General features: G+C 38.0%; 1 protein-coding gene across 1 annotated transcript in view; it reads right to left on the bottom strand.

Moving 5' to 3' along the window:
• Window positions 1-2,325: 2,325 nt before the first annotated feature.
• The window catches only part of N4BP2 (NEDD4 binding protein 2), a 35,090-nt gene continuing 11,377 nt past the window's right edge, over window positions 2,326-26,038 (bottom strand). The window contains exons 3-18 of the mRNA XM_088524766.1: window positions 24,540-25,779; window positions 23,549-23,673; window positions 22,245-22,333; window positions 19,932-20,008; window positions 18,083-18,238; window positions 16,498-16,904; window positions 14,431-16,353; window positions 13,241-13,326; window positions 12,438-12,483; window positions 11,249-11,493; window positions 9,819-9,937; window positions 8,356-8,494; window positions 8,067-8,255; window positions 5,032-5,200; window positions 3,302-3,425; window positions 2,326-2,532 (exon numbers count right to left, since the gene is read on the bottom strand). Of these exons, the coding sequence (XP_088380892.1) occupies window positions 2,487-2,532; window positions 3,302-3,425; window positions 5,032-5,200; window positions 8,067-8,255; window positions 8,356-8,494; window positions 9,819-9,937; window positions 11,249-11,493; window positions 12,438-12,483; window positions 13,241-13,326; window positions 14,431-16,353; window positions 16,498-16,904; window positions 18,083-18,238; window positions 19,932-20,008; window positions 22,245-22,333; window positions 23,549-23,673; window positions 24,540-25,779 (5,180 nt within the window). The 3' untranslated portion in view covers window positions 2,326-2,486. The remainder of the gene's footprint in view (window positions 2,533-3,301; window positions 3,426-5,031; window positions 5,201-8,066; window positions 8,256-8,355; window positions 8,495-9,818; window positions 9,938-11,248; window positions 11,494-12,437; window positions 12,484-13,240; window positions 13,327-14,430; window positions 16,354-16,497; window positions 16,905-18,082; window positions 18,239-19,931; window positions 20,009-22,244; window positions 22,334-23,548; window positions 23,674-24,539; window positions 25,780-26,038) is intronic.

A 26,038-nucleotide genomic window follows, 5' to 3' on the forward strand; every position in this document is an offset into this window, starting at 1 on the left:
GCCTGGAATCACACAATTTCTAACTGCTCAATTTAGCAAGGCTTTACTAATAAATCTATAAGCAGGTATTCTGAGCACTTCAGTGAATATCAGCATGTACCCAAAAGGATGATGAAGGGAGAGGAGAGAAAAAAAACTCTTAACTGATCTTAAGCTACATATTCTTCCACTGACTTTGACAGATGGAAGAAAACTCTCACAGTATGGGATGGAGATGACGGTTTTGCCCTCAACACTTCTACATTTATGCGAACAAACGGGGCTAAAGAGAGGAAATAATATGAGGGTGGGAATCTAAAGCTCAATGGGAAAAGCTTCTTCTCCAAAAGTCCTAGTCCCTGTTCCAGAGACTGCTTGTGTAGTTTGCATTCTTTAATCTCCTTAATCCCTTAATCTTGCATTTTTAGCTTCCAGTAACAGTTACAAAAGAAGCTCAGAAAGCGGCATCCTCAAGAACAGCCGTGAGCCCACTGGGTAGGGCATTTTCTGCAGAAGCAAGAGTAAAGTGCAATCATCCTCCCCCTCCTAAGACAGGAGGGGGTAAAAAGCTGCATTTCTCCGGGGGCAAGCATGTCTGCAAGTAGGTTATTACGAACAGGAGGGCAAGGCAACTTCTGCTTGTCTTTTGAACTGCAGCCCTAGCCCTGTGCAGCCCAGGAGAGCAGACAGTCTGAATTGCTGACTTGAGTCTAAATGCCTGAAGGACACCTCAGCCCATTTTAGGCACTGTCACAGAGGATGGAGCATAGGCTTCGTCACACAGGTTACCATGCAGTGGCATAAACACAGCTCTGCTAGCACTGTTCGGGGAGCAGGTCTTTTCATATTTTAAATACTGCTTACCCAGACAGCCTAGAGAGAAAGAAAGAGTGAAGGGACAGAATTTGGATGAAATAAGTATGCACAAAAAGTATAAAAGTTATTACAAAGGTCTATTATTGTAGTAAAAGTCCCTTTGATTAAATATTATTCAAGCTATTCTTCCACTTAAAATCACTTAGAAAGATTATTTTATCTGTTAAAGCACAACAAACTCATTTTTAGTCTACCATACATTCCATTCACTGTTGATATTACAGTAAATAAGGATATTCAGGAAACATCGTGTGTTTCAGTCTGTCAGCAATTTATATGGACATATTTTCAAGAGAAGTTGAGAAGCCCATTTCTTTGCACAGCTTTTCTCACAGAAGTTCCTTGCTTATTACAACCTATCCGCACAAATAGAAGGACTTGCATACACATATGGATTCATACACAAATTCTCTGTGTAGCTCCTGCATAAAATTTACTGGAATTTACTGGAAAATATTTTTTAAAAATTAAAACCACTCCCATTAATCCTTAGCCGATTAATATAATTCTTTATACACAACTCATTATCTGTTCTGAAAAAACAAAACCCTTAAAAATAAAATAGTTTGTAGCAGAGGATTCTTATGCCTTCCAATAAGCAAAGGTATTATTAAAGACATAATGCGTCTAAGCAGTTTTATGAAATAAATGTTCTGACTGCTTGCCAGAAACACTTGCCAAAGTACTGTTTTTTCATATCAATTGCTTCTTCTGAATAGGTGTTTCCAGATGCTGATGTGACACCATTACCAGGGAATAACTTCTACATTCCCAGATTGTCCGTTTAGTTACTACTGTAGCGTTGGCACTCATTTTGATGTTAAAAAATACATTTAAAGTGTCTTGCCATAGGTGACAGACACCCTATTTACCAACTGTATTGGAAATGGGAATTGTATTGGTACAGGGCAAATACGAAATACAATACACATGGACTAAAACTAACATTAGTAGCAAACACCTGCAAAATGAAAGGTATTTTTTTACTCCGTTTGAAAAGGGAACAGAAGAAATCTTTTCATCAAACAGATGATGGAAAAAATGGGGAATTTCCTGCAAAATTATTAGAGTATTAGCTATGCGTAAATAGAGATGAAACTACAGTGTTATATTTTCCCTTTTAATTATTGTTATTTAGCACTAAGCTGTCACTAGATTTCACATATCAGTAGTTGTTTAGTTCCTGCCTCCTGTATGTCTTGTGAAGAGTTAAGCACAAAGCTTCTAATCACAAGATATTTCCTACGAGGTATTATGTTTTAAAAGCATAGAATCTACCACCATTAGGATACATGAGGGTCAAGAGACTGTCATAGGTCATGTGCGCTGAGAAGACAGTTATATTTGAAACCTGTACCTTAATTTCCCTTTAAAACATTATACACTGCTCAGCAGAATTCTTATCTGCATTTCTGAGACTTCAAATGCTGTGTCATCTTTTTGCAGAAGATCCATTCCACATAAAAATCGAAAACACACCAACAAAACCACTTACTGCAAATAGAAACAAATTCTAATAGAACATAGTCCTTTAAAACAGAATACAAAATACTATTGCAGTTGTTTAAAAAGTTTTTAGCTTTAACCTGACACCTCAGTTTTCATATTCCTTTTTAATTCGCAATAACCCTTCAAATCAGCATGACTTTCAGGCAGCCGGATTTTATTTCTGTGAACCTGCAAAACAAGAAAAGATGAAGCTTCAATATGAAAGCTTTGTGCAATACCTCTCCTTCAGCCCTCAACACACACACACACAGAAAGTGATATTGCTCAGGTATGAATGCATGTGAGAAGAGGGAAAAATCAGCATCACATCCTCTGGATATGACAGAGAGAGAGGATTTTATCAGGTCTAGAGAGGTCAAAAGCTGTAAACAAAAGAAACCAAGAGAAAGAGTAAAATAAAAAATAGCTGCTCAGTACTGTTGGTTACATTAATTCTGCTTTTGTCTTTTCCTTCTCCCTTTCTCTCCCCACCACCCCGCCCCGTATATTTTCCCCCTCCTCTCCTGTAGAAAATGAAAGGGAAATGGTAAGAGCAATCTTTGGCACACTCATTCTGAGCCCCAGCTTTCCAGTCACCTTCATACCCCTGTAAAAGGAAGCAAGCAACACACTGACACCAACGCCAACTCACTACATTGCTCTCCCACACAAGATGCCAAGAGCTAAAGCATATATTGCAGCCTAATAAGAATAAGAATAATAAAAAAGTTGGCTTCTCACACTGAAGTTAGCAACCTTGAATGGAAATGCATAATTAAATTATGCTAAGATGATTTTAATACTTTCTTCTACCTCAGAAAAAGATTTAATAAATGCCATTTATGAGATTTCAGTCATGAGTTTTGTGTACTTTAAAACAGACTTTAATTTTCAGTTAGTCAAGTGTGGGTTAAAAAAAAAGGAAAAGAAAATATCAGTAGCAAAAATCTATACTCACCTGAAGTTGTGGCTTGTGAGGTATCTGATAGCTGCTGGTTTGATGCGAGCAACTCCTCCCTGGCTATGGCTTCCTCTCCCCGTGATCACATAGAGATAAGGTTTACCACCAGTCCGCTGGTACTCTGTAACAGCAGGGATTGTAACGGTTTATTTTTTTTTCTCTCTAGAGACTTAGCAGTCAGCATAACTTTTTTATCCATACTTCTGAAAACTTTCACCACAGTAATTTACTTTTTTCCCCACACTGGCTCTGCATCTTTTAGGTATATATTGCCATTTTCCCACTCTTCTAGCAGTAAAAATAATATGACTTCAGAGTTTAGAGAAAAAAAACATCTAGATTTATTTCGATTGCTTGCAACAGCCACATTGTGATCATCACAAAATCATTTTAATTTCAGAGTAGTTTTACTAGTCTACTAGCACCTAATCTTCGAATTTACCTCCTATAAAGCATAAATGAATATGACAATTAAAATTGCAAATTTAAAGGGGGGGGGTGTCACATTAGATTAATTTTGTAAGAGTCTTTCTATTGGTAGTTAAATTCTTTAACACTAAAATAATGTGAATAAAATATAACAGACTTTACTGGATAAAGAAAGAAAGGAGGAAGAAAGAAAATACAAATTCACACAGTTTTTGACCTACCCTTATTTGAATACTAACTTTTGCAATGTTGTAACACATGAATCAATATATCAACACATGATATGAATTTTATTAGGGTATCTATCTATGAAAAAAGGAAATACTACTTTTCCTAAACAATATCATAACAGTGTAAATTAATTGTTTGAAAAAAGGAGAAAAATATAAATGAAACTGAATTCTCACAACAACTCAAGATTTGCCAGTTAAAGATATGACTTCATGTGATATCACTCCTAACCTATCCTCTTTTCTTGCCCAACTTTATTTGGATTTTGTATTAATTTATTGTTAATCCTGCCAGCACTATGGACTCATTGATTTATACATAACATAGACTGAAATAAATGTTTTCTAATGTTAGGAAAGTGGACGGAATAGGGACCCCTGCCACCATATCCAGGACTCCCAATGTAAGCACATCTTTGGGAAACTAAAACTCTAAAAAGCAATATAGTACAGCTAAAAGTATACACACATTACCTTAGGAGTAGCGCAAAAGATAATGCAATTTTATAAGTTCTAAGCTACATTGAGAAAAGGTATGTCTAAGACAAACCCATACAAAAGTTACTAAAAGACTTCTCAACCTGTGCACTTTAGCTGAAATCTTCAGCTGAAAAGCTGTGATTAGAATCTCAACATAATGATTTATCTTTAAAGATTAAAAAAGCGAAACAATTCTGACAAGGCAGTACAAAGGTGGCAAGAATGCCTGCATTACTGGTTTTGTTACAAGTGTCAGGAAGGAGGATCAATGAGGAAGGACAGATCCAAGTCTTCAATAAACAGAAAATAAAACAGAAAGAAAAGGAAGTTTTTTTTTTAAAAAAAAAAAAAGAGGCAGAAAAAAGAGCACAGAGAGAAGAGGAAAAATCACTGTCATGCCAAACAAACAATTCATTGTAGGAGCTTTAAAAATGAAGCAACACAAAAAGCCAATTGAGTAACTTAGCAGAACATATTCTGACACTGCCACACATAGTGATTTCTTGGAAATTAGGAAAATGAGGTGATCGGGTAACTTGGGTGGTTTTTGGTTGGTTGGTTTTGTTATGTATTACTAGCTTATCCTACCTTCGCTTTTTTCCTGCAGCACTCTGGACAACTCATTCACAGCCTCATCCACATGGAGACCATGCAGATCCAGCACATTCATGGGCAGCAGGGAGGTGTTTGCTTTCTCAAAGATTTGCATGGCAGCTGCATGGTTGGCCTCTTTCATCTTCTGCTCGTGGAGACGACCCTTTATTCACAAGCATACCCACCATTACACTCCGAGACACAACCCAAGCTCCACACTGCTTGTTCAGATTCATACTGACAACACTGGCAGGGCACTTTTAGATTCACTGCTTCAAACTGTGAGCTACAATCACAACAGAACTTCAAAGAGGCTCAGTGAGACCCCCACACAAGGAGACGTTGTGTTTTTTTTTTTTTTTTTTTTTTTTTTTTTTCCTTAAGAAACTACTCAAAGCTGACACAGAGAAGAAATTATAAAGAAATCTTCACATGCTCTAGGTGACCCTGTGTGTGCAGGGGGGTTGGACTAGATAACCTCTAGAGGTCCCTTCCAACCTCAAGCATTCTATGATTCACAAACCATAAGATACTTACATAGACTAAAGCAAGTCCATGTTAATTTTCAATTTATTATTCTAAAAATGATATTTTACTTCTTGAAAATATTTAGCTAAAAACATAATGAAATCACGTCAAAAAAAACAATGAACAGCCCACATGTTATATTTGAGGTTGATTCTACTAACACATCACCTTGAAATCAGGCTAGCCAAGGAGGGCAAGCACTTTTTTGATAGATGTCTGGTCTCTACTTTTTTTTTCTTATCTTTTATGATTGACAAGGTCAACACAGTCCCTACCAGAACTAGGTGTGAGGAGCAGTGCAGCTATCCACGTTGCACACTCTAGGCGCATGAACAGTACCAATTATTTCCTACAAACTTCGCAGCGATAGCATGCGAGAGACTGAAGCAACAGTTTGTCTCTTTGAAGAGCTGCAGCCAGAGGTTGAAAAGAAACGGAGCACGTAAGTCTAGGTACAGGGCTGGCAAAAACTCACGTAAGAGAACAGAAGTGCCAGTCTGTCTTACACTTTCTTAAAATGGATAACCATCTGAAGCACCTTAGCGTCAAACAAAAGACATCAGCCTCATAACTCTCACTCGCAAAGGATTACCAAGACGGACTGTAACCACCAAGTATAAAGATCAAAGTATTTTTCACAAATAAAGGTAATAGTATCCCTTTAATTATCTAAAAGAAAATATATTTTAATTTCCAGAGCATTATTGCCCTTAGATCTAAAGACAAACAGCAAGTTAGGACTTGAAGTTAAATTTGTAACCAAGAATTATGCAGACCTGTGTTAAGGATCTCCCTAAACTTCAAGAATACCCAGACCAGGAATATAAAAAGTTGTTCATTAAAAAGATATTCAGTGTTTTACACATGTATAATAATAATAATCCAAATGTGTATTCTAAAATATTCTAAAAAAGTAGCATGAAAGCTTTTTAAAGATAATAAGCAAATTCAGAAGTGTATTTTTGTCCTGTCACGATGCAAATAATAGTTTTAAATTTTTTCAGTAAAAAGTCCCCTTTAATTCTACATATGCCATCAATTAGTGAAAAGTCTTTTTAGAGACCTGTAACAGACTTTTTGAATGCGGTTTAAATGAAGTATAAACAGAAACGTCTTGTGTGCGAAGGCACCAGAAGAAACCATGAACTGCAAGGGTTACAAGAATAGTTGGTATTCATCATCAAAAATATGATAAACAGCCATCAAACTACTACACACCCAGAAACGCCTACATCAGCACCAGACGACTGGTGCTCCACAGCCAGTGTGTAAATGGCTCGTCTGCAGAAGACTTGCACTCCAGGCATGGAAGGACAGTAAAAATGTAAAACGGGGTGCATTAGCAGCAGGTCGAGGGAGGTGATCCTGCCCCTCTACTCAGCCCTGGTGAGGCCGCATCTGGAGTATTGTGTCCAATTCTGGGCCCCACAGTACAAGAGGGATGTGGAGCTGCTTGAGAGAGTCCAGCACAGGGCTACAAGGATGATCAGGGGCCTGGAACATCTGCCCTGTGAGGAGAGGCTGAGGGAGCTGGGCCTGTTCAGCCTGGAGAAGAGAAGGCTGAGAGGGGATCTAATCAGTGTCTATAAGTACCTCAAGGGAGGCAGTGAGGAGGATGGTGCTGGCCTCTTTTCCCTGGTGGCCACCGATAGAACTAGAGGAAATGGCCACAAACTGAAACACCAAAAGTTCCACAGGAACTGAAGGAAAAATTTCTTAACAGTGAGGGTGACAGAGCACTGGAACAGGCTGCCCAGAGAGGTTGTGGAGTCTCCTCCTCTGGAGATCTTCAAAACCCGCTTGGACGCAGTCCTGTGCCACGTGCTCTAAGGTGACCCTGCGTGTGCAGGGGGGTTGGACTAGGTGACCTCTAGAGGTCCCTTCCAACCTTAAGCATTCTATGATTCTACAAAAAAGTGGCATGCCGCATTGTAACTTGCCAGCAGGAAAGCAGCCTGTGCCCAGGAGGTTACCCAAAACGAGGAAACGACACCAGCGGGCAGCAGCTTTGCCCAGGATTTATATAGGATGAAGAAGAAAGACACTGAGGCAATACATTCATGCTATCTAACTCCTGAAAAATAAAAAAAAAGATTAATCTAAAAACACTGTACTGTCCTCAATCAAGAGGAACCTGATAGCTGATGTTTCCTTACTCCATGTTGTGTACAAGATCACATGGGCACAAATCTTGGCACTTGCAAGTATGGGGGTATCTGCGTAAGTGGAAGTGAAATGTACACAAAAAATGAACATATGTAACTGAGCACTTAATTATCATATTTCCTGAGGTCTCCCACAGAATTTGATTACATCAGTAGCATTATTACTAATGAAGATGAGTTTAATTATAAGGAGATTTTCCAATATAACCATATGCAGGGAACAGTAATTGAGGAAATTTATCAGCTGCAGTAGGGAAAATTTTGTGCTGATGACTTCCAGAATGCTATTTAAGAATCTCTCTAGATTGAGAAGAAAAGAACAATATTTACATTTACCTGCTGTGCATAAAAAGCTGCCACAGGTTTCATACCCATGCGATAGGCCTCCCCAGCTTTTTTCAAATATTCCTGTCTCTTTTGCTGGTGAAGAAAAGCTTCTGCTCTGAAATCATCATATTGTGGATACTCAAAGTCATGGAATATCACTTCATTCAGAGTATCGTCCTCTTCCTTACTTTTTTTTGCCTGTAGGAATTAGGAACGTTGAAGCTAAGTATGCATTGCAGAGCGCTTTCACCGACAAGACTTTGGGCAAGTTTGTAATATACTGTTTTAAAAAAAATACCTTCTTCTCACGGTTCTTTGCAGCATTGCAGAAAGGAACAGTTTCATTTTGATGAGCACTTTCTTGAGCTATAACTGTTTTTACAGGATCTGCCTCCAGAACACAGTTCAGAAACTGTTCAGTCTGTTCTAAAGAATAGCTGTAAAGGATAAATAAAATCTGTAACTTGACAAATACGTTAATAGCTGCTACATTTGTTAGAATACACATTATGGACCTTTATACTGTTACAGAAATAGACGTCAATGAAAATAAAGCACTGGAACTGTATTTTCCATCTATTTATCACAAAAAAAAATCTTGAAGACTCATTGTGTTGCATTTAGTAGCATCAACACACATGCAGTCTTGATTGGCAGACATGTGACTGAGGGGCACTTGAATATTACAAGGACACACAAAAACTAAGTGAAGTAAATTGTGTCATACCTTAATCAAACAGATATTGATTTAGAAGCACAGCTTTTTGTGCTGGATATATTATTTCATCTTAAATCTCCTTTTGGCTAGGGTTAGATAGTAAAAAATAGGTTAAAGCTACCTCAGTTTTCTGAAATAGTGGTGCAAGCCAACTCTTGAACTTCAGTCAAGCTTTGTTATGACATTTAATGCAATAAAAGGAGGACACCAGTTACCATCAGATTTCTATTAAGTCCTCTTTTTTCTTTGTTCTTCATGCTGTTCAGTAAATAGACAAGAAGGCTGATCCAAAGTAAAGAGAGATTTTGGGAAAGGAAATTCTCTTCACTAGGAAGAGAAATCAGAAGGTGTAAAAACAAGAGGTAGTCGAAAATCTGAGCCGTCGAAATTGATTAATAAGTATTTTATATATTTCATGAGAAACAGTTTTGCTAACAACCTAGACAAGCAGAAAGCCTGACAAGTGAGCACGCAAACACACATGAGTAGAAAGAAAGGCAACCTGTGAAAGACGAAAGAAAGAAGGAAAGTTTCTTTAAAAAAAAGCTCCATTCTCAGGAACTTGGATTTAAGAAGATAGCCACAGGCCCTGGTAATGGAAGGCAGAAGAGAGAAAGGGAAGAGATGAAGCAATGGCTCATCTTCCGGAGCTACTGTAGCAGTCTGGAGAATATCAGTGGCTAACATCAGGCTGTGGCAGCTTTCCTCTTGGATGGATGCCACTTGCGGTGAGCTCGCACACTGTCAGCAGTCGCCACTAATCTCTCCCACTTCATTCTCACTGCAGTTCTGGAGCAAAGCAGCAGCTCCACCGACAGCCAGAGACATTCCTCTCCTGAGGAACAAACGTGTATACATACATACACATGCAGTCTTTAGCCCTTTAGCTTTTATAGACCAACTAGCTTTGCCTTTCATTAGGTCTACAAAGAAAGAGTTTGAAAAAAAAAATCTTTTGCACTTTCTTAGCTCTTAAGGCAGTAATTGCGCACCATAGAGCACTGCTGAGTACCAGTTTTGCAAGAACTTTAAAGCTCTCTTACTTGTTATCCTTGAAGATATCCATTAAGAAATTTTGATTAATGGTTGGAAACATCTCAAAAAGCTGCTTTTCCTTTAGCTTGGCCGCACAGTCTTTTCTTGCCATGGAAGGAACACGTTTCTACCCAGAAGACAAAGGAGGTGGTATTACATGCTCACCATTAGAACAAAATAGATTAACAATGTATCTAACCTAATTACACTGTTATTTCCTACAATTTCAAAAAATATCTATTCAATAGGCATGTACCCCCAGCAGCAAAATGCAAGTATCAGCCACTATACTGACTTGACAAGAAGAAAAGACAACAAATATAATACACTGCTGCAGGACTTTGCAGGCACTTGAAGCCACCAAGCTGGAGATTCCTCAACTCAGAGGAGTAAAATGAGAAGGATTTTCAGAAGGTGTTTCAGTTTTGGGGTTCTGTTTTGAAGTTTCTTTTCAGGAAACAGTTTTGTTTTGGTGTAGGTTATTTGTAGCTACACTGTTATAAATACTCACATCAGTAAAGTCATGCTGACTAGACAACCAAATTATAACCCAGAATAAATAGGACTCATCATTTCAATACTTAGATCAAACAACAACAAAAAAAGCTAAGGCAAAAAGTCACACTCCATAAATTCAAACTGAAAATAAATCTGCAGTCATTGTAGTTATCGGTCAGCCACACACATGCAGTTCAAAGAAAGAAACCACAAGTTATTCTTTTAAAGTACAAGCTAATGACATCCAACTTCATGTGTCAGTAGAAACAGAGCTGCTCTTTTTAGGGCAGCTACTTATCAGAAACAACTACCAAAAATTAAAACTTATGTTATGAACTGTCATCCAGTAGAGGGCAATAGTACACATGCACCAGCTAGAGTACGGAAACTACAGAAAACACAAATTAACAAAAAAATGTAGAAAAAAAAATACTGTTCACTCAAAAATCAGTATAAAAAACATCTGACTCAGATGAATTTTTTTTTAATGTCTCATCTGTTAGGAACGTTGTGGGTTCTCCTTATAAAAAGTGTCAAAAGCAATATCTAAACAAACAGGACATGGAGCTATTTTATTTTGATGCAGCTTTCCCATCAAGTGTGGAAAAAAAATCACACTGATCGTATCTCTCTCTGTTTTAAAGCGAGCAATCGAAAAAAAGCACAGTTCAAACCAATACAAATGCTAACCTTTACAGTGAAATTCAGCATGAACTGTTTGTGAAAATCAAAACATTACATATATATATTTTTAAAACAGACATATTAACCACAAGCAAACTTTTGCATTACAGTAATCAATAATACCAGCTGGCACACACTTCTCTGGTGAATTCAGACTGTCGTCAGCAGCAGAAAATTAGTCTCCAGATAAGCCATATTCTGCTTCAGTAACAACAACGAAGTTACACCACATTAAAAAAATGGTAAATATACATACAAGATCCTGTTTCTCCTGCATGGCTATTTCTTCGGATATTATTTGTCTGAGAGAAACTTTCTGAATCTGAGCATTCCAGTGATCCATAAATGGGAAGACTTCTGAGGTTGCTAATTTTTTAGTCTGAATGTCATTAGATGACTCTGAAACCCAGCTCGAATTTTTCTTCTGCATTTTACTGTCTGTGTTCTGTGATAACTGCACTTCTGAGTCATCTGTATCTGTCTGCTGACTCAGAGTGGGACCTTCAAAAGCAACAGAGGTGAGAAACAAAACAATTATTAACTTATTTATATATAAGCAAAGCCAAAAAGCAATTACGTTTTTTTTTCCACCCTAATTTTTTTTTGTTAAAATGTCATCAGTAACACAGAGGGCAATACACTGTTTTTACCATACTCTTTTCTATTTTCCCAACACTAAATGATCTTCACCTATTTTCCAAAACAAGAGCAGAACTATAGATACCACCTGAATTTTCAAGCGCTAAGACTTACTGCTGTAAACTACCTTGCACAAACGTAAGGACAGGAGTTTGTTTGCTCACTTTTGAAAGACAGTTTCTTCAAACTCACATCTACCTTCTTCCCTTCGCAACCTAAGGGTATCTTAGATGTATCTTGCATTTTCCACAAACTAATGGTATAAGCTCCACATGAGTGGACAGGTTGCACCTGTGCTGAGATCAAGTCATCCCCCAGGTCCATGCACGTGCAGCGGGCTGTGCTGCAAACAGACATTTCTTCCTCAGAGCTGAGGGACCAGGAACTATGATGACCAGAGAGTCTAATGCTTCCTGAACAAGGACTTGTATCTTCCTGCTGTAATCAGCTCCTCCAAGAAAAGCTGTGAACATCCTGACCTGCCTCCCTGACCTGCAGAAGTCTCACCCTGGTAGTAATCCTAACCTGGAGAGGTGCCTGCTCTGCCCACAGAGGCTTCCCCTTGGAGTATACAGTGATGTACTATGCACCTGGCTGCACCTCGCTGGGATCAGCAACAGGGCTTGCAATTAGCAGGTTTTCTTTTTCTATATCTCTAAGAGAACAGTAAATGTAAGCAAGGCCAATAAACAAAACGTCACTTAATAAATGAATCTACCATTTTTCAACAGCTAGAATATTTACAGCCTTACTGAATTTTTAAAGAACTAAATATTTTTTACAGTACAGGAAAATACACAGCGTACCTTCTGCAAACAACTTGTGTGATTCATCTTCTCTCCTCTGACGCTTCTAAATAAAAATAGCAAAACCATGAATGTTAAAAAGCAATAAATATAGAATTTCCCAGGAAAATGCAGCAAATTTTTGCTTCTAGGTAATCCAGTACTAAAATGATGTTTCACAGGATTTCTCCAAGATTGGATATTTTAAAAGAACCATATTTAAGAAAAATATTTGAGAAGTAACATTTGAAAGGCACAGCTATATTTCCAAAAGCTTAGCATACTAGAGGAATGTGTCTCTAGAGAAAGTGTTAAGACTTTGTAACTGTAAGCAATATATATCTGGCTATCTATATACATATATGTAGCCAAAAAGAGCCTGGCTGTGCTTTGTAAGATTGTGGTAGAACATACACTGACATGAAACTGTGAGGGTAGGAAATTCTCAATCATTACACATGGGGACATTTTCCATACAAAATCATTCATATTCAGAATTCCTCTTTCAAGTCCAAAGGCCAGTAATGATTAGACAAGATTTTCTGTCAATCTTCTTTTGAAACTGTGTATGATGATGCCCCCTCTCATTTGTTAGGATGTACAGCATGCAATCTCTTCATCTCTGAAACTTTTTTTCAACAGCTCTGATGATTATTCCCTATGGCATGTTGATAAACTACACATTTCACAAATTACAACCATATTCTATTATAGTTCTCACAAAGATACTTACATCTTACAAACACATTAATACCAACAAAAAAGGAGACAATTGGTCTGCCAAAGCATAAGTGTAATGTTTTATAACTAAGAAAGTTACTAACCAGAATCGATTCTTTCCATTTCTCATGAATCACTTTTGCCAAATTCAGATCAATATGAACCACACAGTCCTCAACGGTTAGTGATCCTTATGGAAAGGAGAAAATATATTCATTAAGGCATTCTGCACAGAGTTATTCAAGCAACTAAAGTACAGCATCAATATTAGTTCCAAATTTCTCCTATTTAACTGCAATCCATGTGCAACAGTTTTTACATAACACAACGTGTTAGCCAATATCCAATAGTAACCAAATCTCTCCTTTTAACATGACTGAAAACCAAACTCCAAGTATCCCTTCCTGTTCCAAAAGAAACAGCAGCAATCATCATGGTGTTGTGATATATATTCCTCCTGACATACCTTGCTGATAGCTACATTTCTCAAAGATTCAAAAAGAAAATGGGAAAAATCATATATATTATAAAAAATAATGTAGATCTAAAACATCAAAACACCTTTCTGCTAACAAAAAGCAAATTTATTCCTGGAGGGGTAGGGATGCAAGGCAGAAAGGCTAGCAGCCAGGTCCACCCATCATGTATGGAAGGCTTCACATCAAGAGAGAACTAGCATGAAAACTAGTTCTCTAGAACTAGTATGAGAAAACTAGTATGTGCTACTGCATTTTCTCTTCTTCCTTCTTCTATTAGTTTTTACTTCTCATTTCGTATTTTCATACATGTTCAAGCTGATTATGGTTTTCTTCACCATTCTCCCCCAGCAGAATGGTGTGGTGTTTTTGTTTTGTTTTCACCCTTTGCTACAGCCTTACTTAATTCTCTATCTCAACAAGTCTTTGACTTCTCTGACCCCATTTTAGCCAATGCTTCCCCCCCCCAAACAGTCAACATTTATACCAGCCTCATCATTTCAGGAGCCTGCAGATGAAAATAAGCTCAAAGGCCTACTGCTCAAAAGAAAAGTAAGCTAATATGTTTTCTCATGCTTTTAAAGGATGCGCATGGATGAAGAGATACAGGCAGAAGGTTGATATCTTCACTACTGCATCTACATTTTACACCAAGCTCAGTTTCATTTTTAAATTAACAAAAGCAAACAACAGCATCCCAAGGAATTGCACAATTCTATTTCCCAAAACCAATTATGAAAGAAGGAAAAACAGAAAGAAGAAAAGGTTTTTCTTAGCTAAACTTTTCACAAAAATAAGGATTATCATTTTTTCCATACCTGCATCAATGCCAACGGGCCCAAATATCTCTTTCAATTGGAGTGCCAGTTCCGGAGGCAATGTTAGCTCTAGACAGTCTATATTGAAGGCCACAGATGGGACTGGTGAAGGGGTTTCTATCTTGGCATCCCAAATTGGAGTTTCACTTTTTTCTTTACCAAATACCTCCCTGGATCTCTCTCGGGTTTCTTTATCAGATTCCAGTTCTTTATCATCTGTAGGATCCTTCCAAGATGTTTGATCCATTTTCAGTAACAAAGTAGCTGTATTATGTCCTTCGATATTCTCTGCACCACTTTCTGAAGGGTTACTGTAATTTTCATTATTTAATTTGATTTCTAAATTGGTAGGAGTTGTATGAAGACCATGAGGTGAAGTCACAGGTAGACATAAACCTACATCAAGCTGAGAAGCTGACTGCTTATTTTGTGTTTCCTCAGCAGTACTCATAGGCTGCCTATCTATTTTCTGCATTTCTGACATAGACTGTTCAGTGATATCTGCTGCTGAGGCAACGGCATCAATTCCAGGAGCTGCATCACTGGGATTTTTGTGTTCCGCTGAATCATTCATAGAGACAGTAGTTAATGAGTCAGATATATCAGCATCTGTCACAATTACTGTGGTGGTACTACCTTCTGCAATGCTGATCAATGAGTTCTTGTTCTCTGAACCCTCAAAAGTAGCTTCTTTCACAAATATTTGCTGGGTTTGTTGAGGATTTTGGGGATTCTCACCATAGCTTGCATTTGCCTTGAAATCAGGGTCTGCGGCAACAGTCTCAGCTTCCTTTACTTGCAAGCATTCTGTACTGACATCCTTGCATAGCTTTTCGTTAGAGTCTAACAGCAGACCAGTGACCCAGTCAATGTCTTTGTTGCATCTCTCATACAAATCTTTCAGAGCTTCAACTGAAAGAGACTCAAAGAGCTTGCAGAGCATATTTAACTTTTCAGACTCATCAATATTGATAAGCTCACTTTCCTCCACAAATGTACTTTTATCATACGTAACTCGATAGGGTATTTTTTCCTGGAAATCAGAAGCACTATCTACATTTTTGGGTCTGAAGCCATCTAGTCTGCCATGCAACACCTTGGTAGTCTCAGGAAAAATCATGTTCTTTTCTAGCCTCCACAGAAGAGCAAAATCCTGTGATTCAGTCTGTGAATGGCTACTTACTTGTCTACATGAGCATGTGTCATGTTTCTCTTCTGCAGTGTTAAGCACAGACAACTGCTCCTCTGCTCTGGGAGGAGGCAGATTATTGTTTGTAAAAGTGAGAGCTAATTTGTGATGTTTCCTTGTTCTTTTATTTTGTTGATTTTTTTTCTCGGTGGTTGTTTCACTAGCTACTGCTTCAGGTTGCTGAAAATGCAATTTCTTTGTATCCTGCAGCTCCAAGGTGTCCACAGGTGTCCCACGAAGCACATCTACTGTGTCAAGAGCATTTCTATTAATGTGATCTTTAGTACTTATACTATCATCTGATTGATTTAGACTTGTCTTCCTCACTCTCCTTGACCTTTGCTGTCTCTGTTCTAAAGAGCCTGACAGAGGCCAATGACCTACCATTTGTAATTCTGGTGCAATTTTATCTGAACTAACGGACAAATTTTCTTCCTCCAATCCTTTTTCAACAGTACAGGAATCAGGTAGGCCCACCTGCTCCCTATCTAATTCAAGAGGAGGCTGACTGGGAGTTTCGCCTTCCTTATCAGTCTTCAAAGATTTTTCTAATCTTCTAGGTCTTTTGACCCTCTGTCCCATTGTTTGTTCTATAGGCCAATCCCCCAGAAAGTTTAGTAACTCTGGCTTGCCTGACACATGCAAAACTGAACTGCTTGGTTCAACTACATTATTTCTTTGTGTTAATTCTGGCTCTGCAGTTATTTCACTGTATTGTTCAACTCCAGTGTCACCTCCAACATTATTTCTTTGTGTTAATTCTGGTTCTGCAGTTATTTCACTGTATTGTTCAACTCCAGTGTCACCTCCAACATTATTTCTTTGTGTTAATTCTGGTTCTGCAGTTATTTCACTGTATTGTTCAACTCCAGTGTCACCTCCAACAACACTGTTATCACTATGTTCTTCGACTCCTTCAGGAAGAGGCACATGCAAGCATACAGTCCTTTCAGAGCTAGTCACATCTACCTCAACCACTTTTGTTTCAGTAATTCCTTCCATTTTTTCTCCCTTTTCTTCTCCCTTCTCAAAAAGCAGTACTTTCTCTTCACGATCTGACAAATAGATATCCAAGTCATCTTTAAGGGTGTTGTTCTCAGAACTGTGTTCCACTGAGTCCTTTTTCAGTTCTTTGCCCTCTTTCTCAAAACCTTCAGGAGCAGAATTATTTTCTAATGTTAAAGTAGTAGCAGACAAAGATTCTTTATCTTCAGCTAATGCAAGAGGTTCCGCTTTAAAAACAAAAGGTCTTTCTTCCTTTACGTCAGAATGGATCTCTCTCTTTCTGAAAGACAATTTGGAATGAAAAATACACCCATCTGAAACATTTTAAGCACCTGTCCTTATTTATACTTTTAATCCTGAATTGGATATTTAACATATTCAAGATACAGATCAAAAGCTGCCTGTTAGAACACGCTGTAATCATCCAGATGGAGAATACGTATGAAATCTTCACAGTCTCACACTCTGAAATCTTGCGAGAGGAAAGAAACAAATTTAAGATGACTTAGCACAAACCTCAGGACTCATTAAGAAAAAAAGAAATAGAGTAAAGGGGAGCTTTACTTAGTAAGTACCCCTCTTACTTCATTCAGCAGGGGGCTTGCCCAGTAGTCTATCTTTCCCCTTTCCTAACATTTGGTTATATAGAGGCAGGCTACTGCCTGCCATTTCTTCGTTTAAATCATCCAATCTAGTAACTATGTGCAGTCAGCGAACAATCACCACAAGATTCTAAACAAGTCTAGAAATTTAGCAACAAGTAGTAATGTCTTTCACAATGTGCTATACTCCATTAATTACCAGAGCCTACATCATTTCAGATACGCTAGGTATGTAAAAATAAATGAGATTATCAACATACAACATGGCCAACATAACTACTGTAATATCTGTTTTCCTGTGCATTTTTATAATGCATGTGCAGCATTATTCAGATTAGCCACTACAAAATAATCCCACATATACAACAACATAAATCTACCCAATTTCACATTAAATATATTCCACATGGACAAACATATGATTCATTTCTATTACACTAAGAATGACAAAGACATCATATTATACCATACATACATAACATACAGACTCAGAATCAGTAACCTCACTGCATATGGAACTCGGTTCTTTCTAAAAAGCTTGTTAGACATTTTAAGTATATTTAATTGCAGTATAGATCTAACGGCACATTTCCAAGACAAGAGCAAGCAGACTGAAAGGTAATACAACTGGACCAAGAGATTTCCAGAAAGAAGTGGAAAGTTGATTAGATTCCTTGATTATTCCTTCCCAGGTTCTTCAAATTCTTAAAAATCAAGGGAAAAAAAGTAGCGCATTTTTTAAAGCTAATTTTTGGAACACATTCACAGTTGAAGAACATCAGCCAGTCTCCACTGTTACAAAGTTTAAGTCTTTATCCTTTTATTTGAGAATACAAAGACAAGAAAAATATCTAACCTAGAGCTTTCTTCCTGAGAAGAATTTTCACTCCACACAGCAGCTTCGGATTTTCCTGGGACTGAAGAATTCAAAACCGAGCTAACCGAAAGGCAGCGTTCATACCGTTCCAGCATTCTTTTGATCTTTTCTTTAGAGATACCATGAATGTTCCGCCTGGATTAAAAAAGAATAAGAGATTAAAAAAAAAAAAAAAAAAGTCCAAATCTGTATATTAAAAAGACTGAAGAGAAAAAAAAAATAGGTGTACAGCAAGACTAACCAGAGAACACAGGGGCCCAAGGCAAAAGCGGAAACAGCAATTCTTTTTGTATCAGTGCACTAGGTCATTCAGAACAGAAGTCTCAAACAAACTGCTGCCTCAGTTCACATCTGGTGGCCCTTTTCTTTAAGGGGATGTTTTGCTAAATACTAAAAATCTAAAAATGCCATCAATGATGCATTCTCTTCAAATAAGTATCAAGCAGGTGGATTCTGAATAATCCAAAGCTACCCTCAACTCTCTGAAATATCTGAAAGCCTCATCCAGACTTGACTGTGAAGAGCTCCTGCTCCTTAAAGAAACAAGATATTGCCAGTCAGTGGGAAGCAGGCAGTCCTTGACTCCTACTGAAGCCACTTTCTACTGAGTTCCATTTTTTTTGAAAGAAAATAGTCCACCATAGCACCTTTGAAAGCTGGCCAACTTTAATCTACGCATGGAAATTCAGGTGAAGACACATCATGTGGGCTTACGAGAAAATCACAGAATAAGTTACACTGAAATGGACCTCTGGAGATCACGTTGCCCAACGTTCTATTCAGAGCAGCTCTGAACTAGCTCAGGCTATACAGGGCCTTATCCTATCAAGTTCTGAATATCCTCAGGATGAAAAGTCCATACATTTTCTGGGCAACCTGATTCAGCTCTTTACTGCCCTCATATGAGGGGAAAAAAAAAAATCTTATATGTAATCAAAATTTCCCATGTTCCAATTTGTGTCCATTTCCTCTTGCCCTATCCCTGCACGCTTCTCAGAACAGACCTTTTTAATCTTCACTATAACCTCTCAACAGGTAACTGAAGACAGCAATATGATCCTTCCTTAACTTTTCCTCCTCCACGGTGAACAAACTACTCTGTTCAACACTAACATCTGCAAACCTGCGGAGACTGCACTGTCATATCATCCAGGCATTCATCCCTGAGAGATGCCAGTACCCTGCTAAGCTGCTTTTTATATAGCTGATCACAACCCTCTGAACTCAGCTCCCAGACTGTTTTCCGGCTGCCTTGGCATCCACTTAAATGGTTCATATCTCATCTATTTGGTTCTAAGTTTACTAAGGAAGACAATATAAAAGGCGCTGCTGAAGAACAGGCAAACAACAAAGTTGATCCACCCCAAGCAAAGTTTTGCTCCTCTCAGTCACTCAGGAACTGATTGCCCTACACTAAGCAGCAGCAGAAATGTTCCAAGTAAGGCAGCAGACCAACTGGATGCAAACACAGACACCATCTAATATCATTTTTGCAATTTCGGGATTCCAAAGGGGCAGTCACTGAACCTTAAACACAAAGGAAGTGCAGACATGGAAGCATTACATAATCACTATTGCTAATAACCAGTTTCTTTTGTATACAACTAAATTGACAGGAGAAAATTTTCATAATAGTATATAAAATCCTGAAAAAGACTGCATGCAAAACAATCAAAATATAATTAGGGGATTTTTAACACAAAAATCCTCATCGATCTCTTACTACCTCATGAGCCACTGTACTAAGTGGTACTTTTTTAAAAAAATACAAGCTTACAGAAAAAGAAAGATATAAAATCTAATATGACTTTTTCCTTTATATTCTTACCTTTCAAGTTCCTTTGGTTTAAACTTCCACCAAGTGTCTGGCTCTCGGAACATGACTTTGTATTTGAACTGCTGAGCCTGAATACAGCAGTTATAAAATAAAGCAAAGACAAATCAGTCATTTATTTATAGAAAAGCACACAACATACAAAAATCACAGGTAGCTTTAACAAAGCAAATAAAATATTTGGAACAAGGAATTTTTGTTCAATATTAATTCCTGGAGACTTTTCAAACTGCAAGTATGATATATATATATACATATATATACATGCATCTCTTACTGTAATCTTAAATGTGTACCATGACCACAGCAAAGTATCGCTCACAGACAGGCAGACAGGTATCAGATCCAAGTCTCTAGGTAACATTCACCCCTGCCACACACACAAGACATGCTATTTATATTGATTTCTTAATTAATTTATATCATCTCTTTAAATATTCAACCTCTTCCCAGGTCAGGGCGCAGAGTATCTCCCTTTTCCAGGAAGGCTACGGGCACGTTTACACCGTCTCTCAGGGACAAACACATTGCTTCTATTCAGAGTTTACCAGATGCAAACCAATTCCGGAACGGAAGCAATTCGAGCGCACTAGTGCAGCTGAAAGGGGTAGCCTTCCTGAAGCCTGGGAAGCTACAAGTAAAGACGATGCCTGTGTATGGTCCTTACACGGTCTAGTCTCGTCACGAGGGAAAAAGCAGCCCAAAGCCCCATTAGGGTAAACACTCCAAGTATTGTGTCATTTCCCACCGTTCCTGTTTTGGGATAAACTTCTTAGCACCCTACTCAAGCCCTGCAATTCCTGTAAGATTTTTTTTTATACCTTCAAGTCAAGATACAGCAAAATCAGAGTCTTTCTTACAGATCTGTTACTTTATCAAATGTTAAGCAAGTATAATCAAAAATTTTATTAACAGAAATGATGTGGATTCAAGTCTCACTGTTCACCAATCCTGCAAAGCTCGTAAGTAATCGCTCAAAAGCTGCCCATTTTGTTCTGGGTGCTGCTGCACAGGCTCCTGGATATGTGCAAAAGAAATCCCACAAGATCTACTTTCAGAAAGCAATCAGGGCTTGAGAAGTACAAGATTGCTGAATGAAGACCATTCATCAACAAAACCAATATAGTGTGAGCAGCAGAAGCAGAAGCTAGAACACTATTCAAAAATATGTTTAAAGCTAGAGTATGACAAAATTACAGGAGGGCAAAACACTTACTAAGTTACTCTTACTTCTCATCCCAGTTCATTCCTAGGCTAAATCCAATTGGAAACCTACCCACTGTTTTCAGCATAATGATTAGTAGATGTTATGTCTGTCTCTCCCTCGTTCCCAGCACACTCACAGTACATCTTTAAAACAAAATTTTGGTGTCAGAACATTACAGAAAGGTGTAACATTTTATGTTGAAAGGATACCATTTCCTCTAGCGTCTTATGAATGGTCAATGATCAAAATAAGAGTTAGATCCTAGATGTGCTGAAATTAAGAAAAAATTACTCTCTTACTCCAGAAACTGGAGTAAGAGAACCTTGTAACAGAGATCTCTATGTTATTTAAATCATTAAATGTAACTCTGCAAGTTAAATGGAGATTGCATATGCTTAGTACAAAATAAAAGCAGGTCACCTTTCACTACACAACTAAGATATGCAGATGATGTAGTTTGATTGCATCACTTCTATATAAATCATTAAGTATATCTGGCAAGATTAACATTTCATAATTGCTTTTAAAAATTCCCACTGTTAAGAGTTCACTACAACACTGCAATGTAAAGGCAAATAATTTCTGATAATAGGTTGTATGTATCCTTAAACAAACACGATTTTGATCGTCAGTCTAATCTTCACAAAATGAACAAAAATATTAGCCCTCTCATTGTTTGGTTATTAGCCTCATCCTATATTTGACAGGGAAGTAAACAAGATTATTTCACAGAGCATAAAACATACAATCAGCACTCATTGATATGAGTAATAACAGAAACAAGCTTACAATTTTGCTGATAATATAAAAAGAGGAATAGAATTCAGTTTCCCCTACAAAAGTTATATCTGCTTCTAAGCACAAAGCATTGCGATTTGTTACTTGGAAACTAGGCCAGGTCAATAAGCAGGCATGCAAGGCGTGTGTGACATGATGCAATATAACACGATATGATACTATTCTGACTCCAGGCTATAGGCTATATCCTCCCTTATGGAAGAGAAACAAGAGCTGGACAGAAACAATAACTGCATTTTAAAACATACGTTCTCATGCTGGTCAACAATCCCCTTTCATATTGCTCAAGTTATCATACTAACCAAAGTAACATAAGGCTTCATCTCCCACGCCTGTATGTTTGTGTTGTCTATTATTATAGGAGACATTCTCTTTTCAAATGCTTCTTTGGCTGAAAGACACACGTGTACAAAAAAAAATGTGATACAGTTAACTTCTTGGTTAATAAAACAGAGACATTCTCTAAATTTGTATTATCATTTTTTAAAGTAGATAACCTCTAATGATTAACCACTGTGTAAGGAATTCTTGCCATAGCTTGATCTTTTCTTGTTCCAAGCCTTGTTCCAAGGGCTTTTTTATTTTAGAAATCCCCCACCCTCACGTGGAAAACTATTGTGGTATGGCATTATACTTCTGAATTAACATATGTATGATAATCAAGGAATGAAAATGCAGATGTAAAATGTACCAAGATGACTAATCAGTAAATTAAACTAAAAAAAAACTACATGATCACCTTAAAGTGGACTTCTTTGTTGCATACAAAATTCTTGGCTTTTTAACAGTCTTAAGATTAGTCCACTCTGTAAACTGCATAAAATATGAAAAAATCAAAAGAATTATTGTAATTTTTAAGTACACAGTAATAAAATGTTTAGAATCACTACCTTTGAGATACAGCATTCTGATTCTATAGCTATGGTACAAAGCATCTGTACTATCAAAGTTATCTTGAATCACTCATTTCTTACTAATCCATTTTTCTCTGGTTAGAAATTTGACAGCAGGAAAATTCAAACTGAGCAAATAAAAGCTTGAAAATAGCTGTTTTGTGGAGAGTCTAGTGGAAACCAACATCAAAAAATACACTGATTACAGTAAAAACACCGTCATTTCCTCTGTCGTGTTCTTACAATTCGTACAATCTTTGTCTTAAATTTGCCGACAATCACAGCTCTCTTGTTGAAGAGAAAAAAAAAAAAAAGTAGGAGCATGAATAAACTGTGTAGGTGTTATTTGTATCAGCATCCTCATTACTTAATGCATATGCACATGTAATTGCTCATCTTAATCTTAGAAGGTGCAATCTTGGGAGATGGTAAAGATCAGCACTCCAAAAATGAGACACAGCCCAAAATACGTACCATGAGAGAATGTGGGGAGAAAAACAACCCTTGGACACAAACACAAGCATTTTGTGTGTAAAACACACTGTACACAGGTCACCCCTGAGTTTGTGCCCGTATTCTACTTATTAAAAACAATTCTAAAATAAGATAGACACTCATCCTGTGACACAAGCATTACAGGACAGGCAGCTTTTTAAACGGCACCCAAACACTGAGCTGTAAACAGGCAAGGAAATCCCTGCTTCATTCCTCACCTCGCTTCCTGTTCCAGTCATGGGCTTCCCCTAAGCAACCCGCATCATAGTGGTACTGTCCGTGTTTATAGAAGTAATCATCAGTACTAAGAATGATCCCACCTGGATTATCCTCAAGCAAAGCCCTGTAAAAGATCAAGAGGCAAACAGTGTTTCTCTCTTCACCTCCTCACCCAACATACTGGGTCCCATGCATGTAGTTGGACTCTTGCACAAATGGAACCCAAAAGGCATGGCCGATTACCAAGAACAGAAGGAGCAACTCCACATGTGGGAAGAGCAACCCTCAGGGCAAAGATGATCTATATTCATTTCCCCTCCTTTTTCTCCAAAGGTTGGAGATGTCCAAGGGAAACAGCTGCTAGAGGCTTCCTGAAAGCCTTATTTCAAGAAACCATAAATGTTTTTCTATCTATATCTAGCAACATAGTTTGACACTGACAGACATGTATATAGTCTTAATTGCACCAGATGTTTCAGATGCCCATGGAAACCTAATTACAATCAAAGTTTTGGGGAGTTAGGGAAAATAAAAATAAAACAAAGGTTTGATCTGGTCACTTCAACATACACTGCTTGCACCAATTCTCTTAAAAGAATTCCCACCATGGAAAAGAAATTTCTACCTCTGCAGACTTGGTACGTTTCCATTTGTTTAACTGGAAGGAAACACCTGAAATGGAGAAGGGCTGGAAGAATATGGTAAAGCTAAATAGCACTGTGCTAATCCTCTGCTGGCATAAACTCCACTCCAGACCTTAGGCCTGTGGCAGAAGCTAGAGCTAACCCCTCTTATTTCAGTGTCCGCTAGAGCTGCTGCAAGCAGCTCAGCAACTACTATTGCACAAGACATTGCATGTACCATATGATTGCCCAGCAGGGTTTATGCACTTACAACTATTTACACATCAGAAAATTGCCTCTGCCTCCACTAAATCCCATGAAACAATTAAGCAATTTATTTTATAAGCTCACAATATAGATGTTCTACCTTGCCAAAAATGATTTTCCTGATCCTGGAACACCTCTGAGAAGAACAAGCACTTGACCTATAAGGTGCATCTTTTTTCTCATCATGTGACAAACAGGTGGCTGCAGTGCTTGCGAGTGGTTCAGTTTTGAGTTTCTATCTTGATTTCCCCATACCTTCAAGGAAGGATTGCTATCCCAGGCATTGGAAACCACTGGAGAGGAAAAATAAAGTCCTTTCATTTCAAAAGTCTTATAGTCTGAAAAAGGTCTCCACTGGCCCGGACTAGCAGCCACAGGAGTTACAAAGCTATGACTTCCACTGGACGGATAAAACTGGGGAGCCATGGGATTCCAATGCTGCTGAGGTTGAGGTGATGGTGTAGAAAAACTTAAATTATATCCCTGCTGAGATTGCTGAAAATCTGCAAGTTCTGGTGTTTTCAAATGGGATTTTTCAAGAGAGGCATTCACCTCCGGGAGAAAAGAGTTTTGGCTGCTGCTGCAGGCATCCATTTCCAATTCGCGCTGTTCCAGACACTTCGAATTAGGATTTTCAGGGACAGTTATTATCAGTTCCACAGGTCTCTGGGAGGATTCACCAAAAGCAGCAGTCACACTTCCATGGTCTGAAGCGGTATTTTCTATCTGATGGGAATTTCCACATGGCATGTCTTCACTGGATTGCTTATAGACTTCTGGAGCCACATCAGGTATTTCTGATAAACCAGGATCACCCAGCGTCTGTGCAAAAGGATCCAATTCAGCTGGTGAACTAACTTCTCCGTGGTTGCTCAGCTCACTCACAGGCATAGGCGGCTGAGTACAACCAAAGTTTTCTAAACTCTCATTATTCATCTCCACTTGCTGTGGAGATAGGGCATTGCAACCAGAATCAGGTTTTTCCCACTCAGAAAAATCAGTAAATCCACTAAAACTGTCATGTCCCACAGTGTATTTATTTGTGATGTGGTCATCTGCAGAATCAGGCAATTCATCACCCAAGCTGTACCTCACAAAAGCATTCTCTATTAAGGAATCCAGGTCCTCAGTCAGCTGCGTATCATGCGATAGGACCTCTCCTGTTCCTTCAGGACTATTTTCTTGTGCAGTACTTTCCTTCACTCTTTCATTTGTAACAGATCTCTGCTGATTCATAAGAGCCATTGATGACACAACTGGGTCAAAACTTGAGATCTTTGAAGATGCTACTCCTTTTGCATGGGTGGACAACTCTAGCAGATAATCCATAGCACTTTCTACTGTTGAATAAGGTAAAGAAAAAAAGAAAAGGTCAACTGAAGCAATACAAGCTGTTATAAATACAACTCTTACATCAAGAAGCATCTAAAAAAACTAAAAAGAATGTTAAACACCTTACCAATTCACATTTCAAAAAACCTCCCACAAACCACTTGAACTGTTTCTCGTTAGAGATAAAGACAAAATTGAATATAGACTTATTGCAAAGCAGTAATAATAAGCATAAAGAAACTAAATGCAAGCATAGTAAGCATAAAA

The sequence above is a fragment of the Tinamus guttatus genome, unplaced genomic scaffold (genome assembly GCF_059628265.1).
Source record: "Tinamus guttatus ecotype Peru unplaced genomic scaffold, ASM5962826v1 Tinamus_guttatus_pri_ptg000213l, whole genome shotgun sequence".
NCBI classification, from domain to species: Eukaryota; Metazoa; Chordata; class Aves; order Tinamiformes; family Tinamidae; genus Tinamus; species Tinamus guttatus.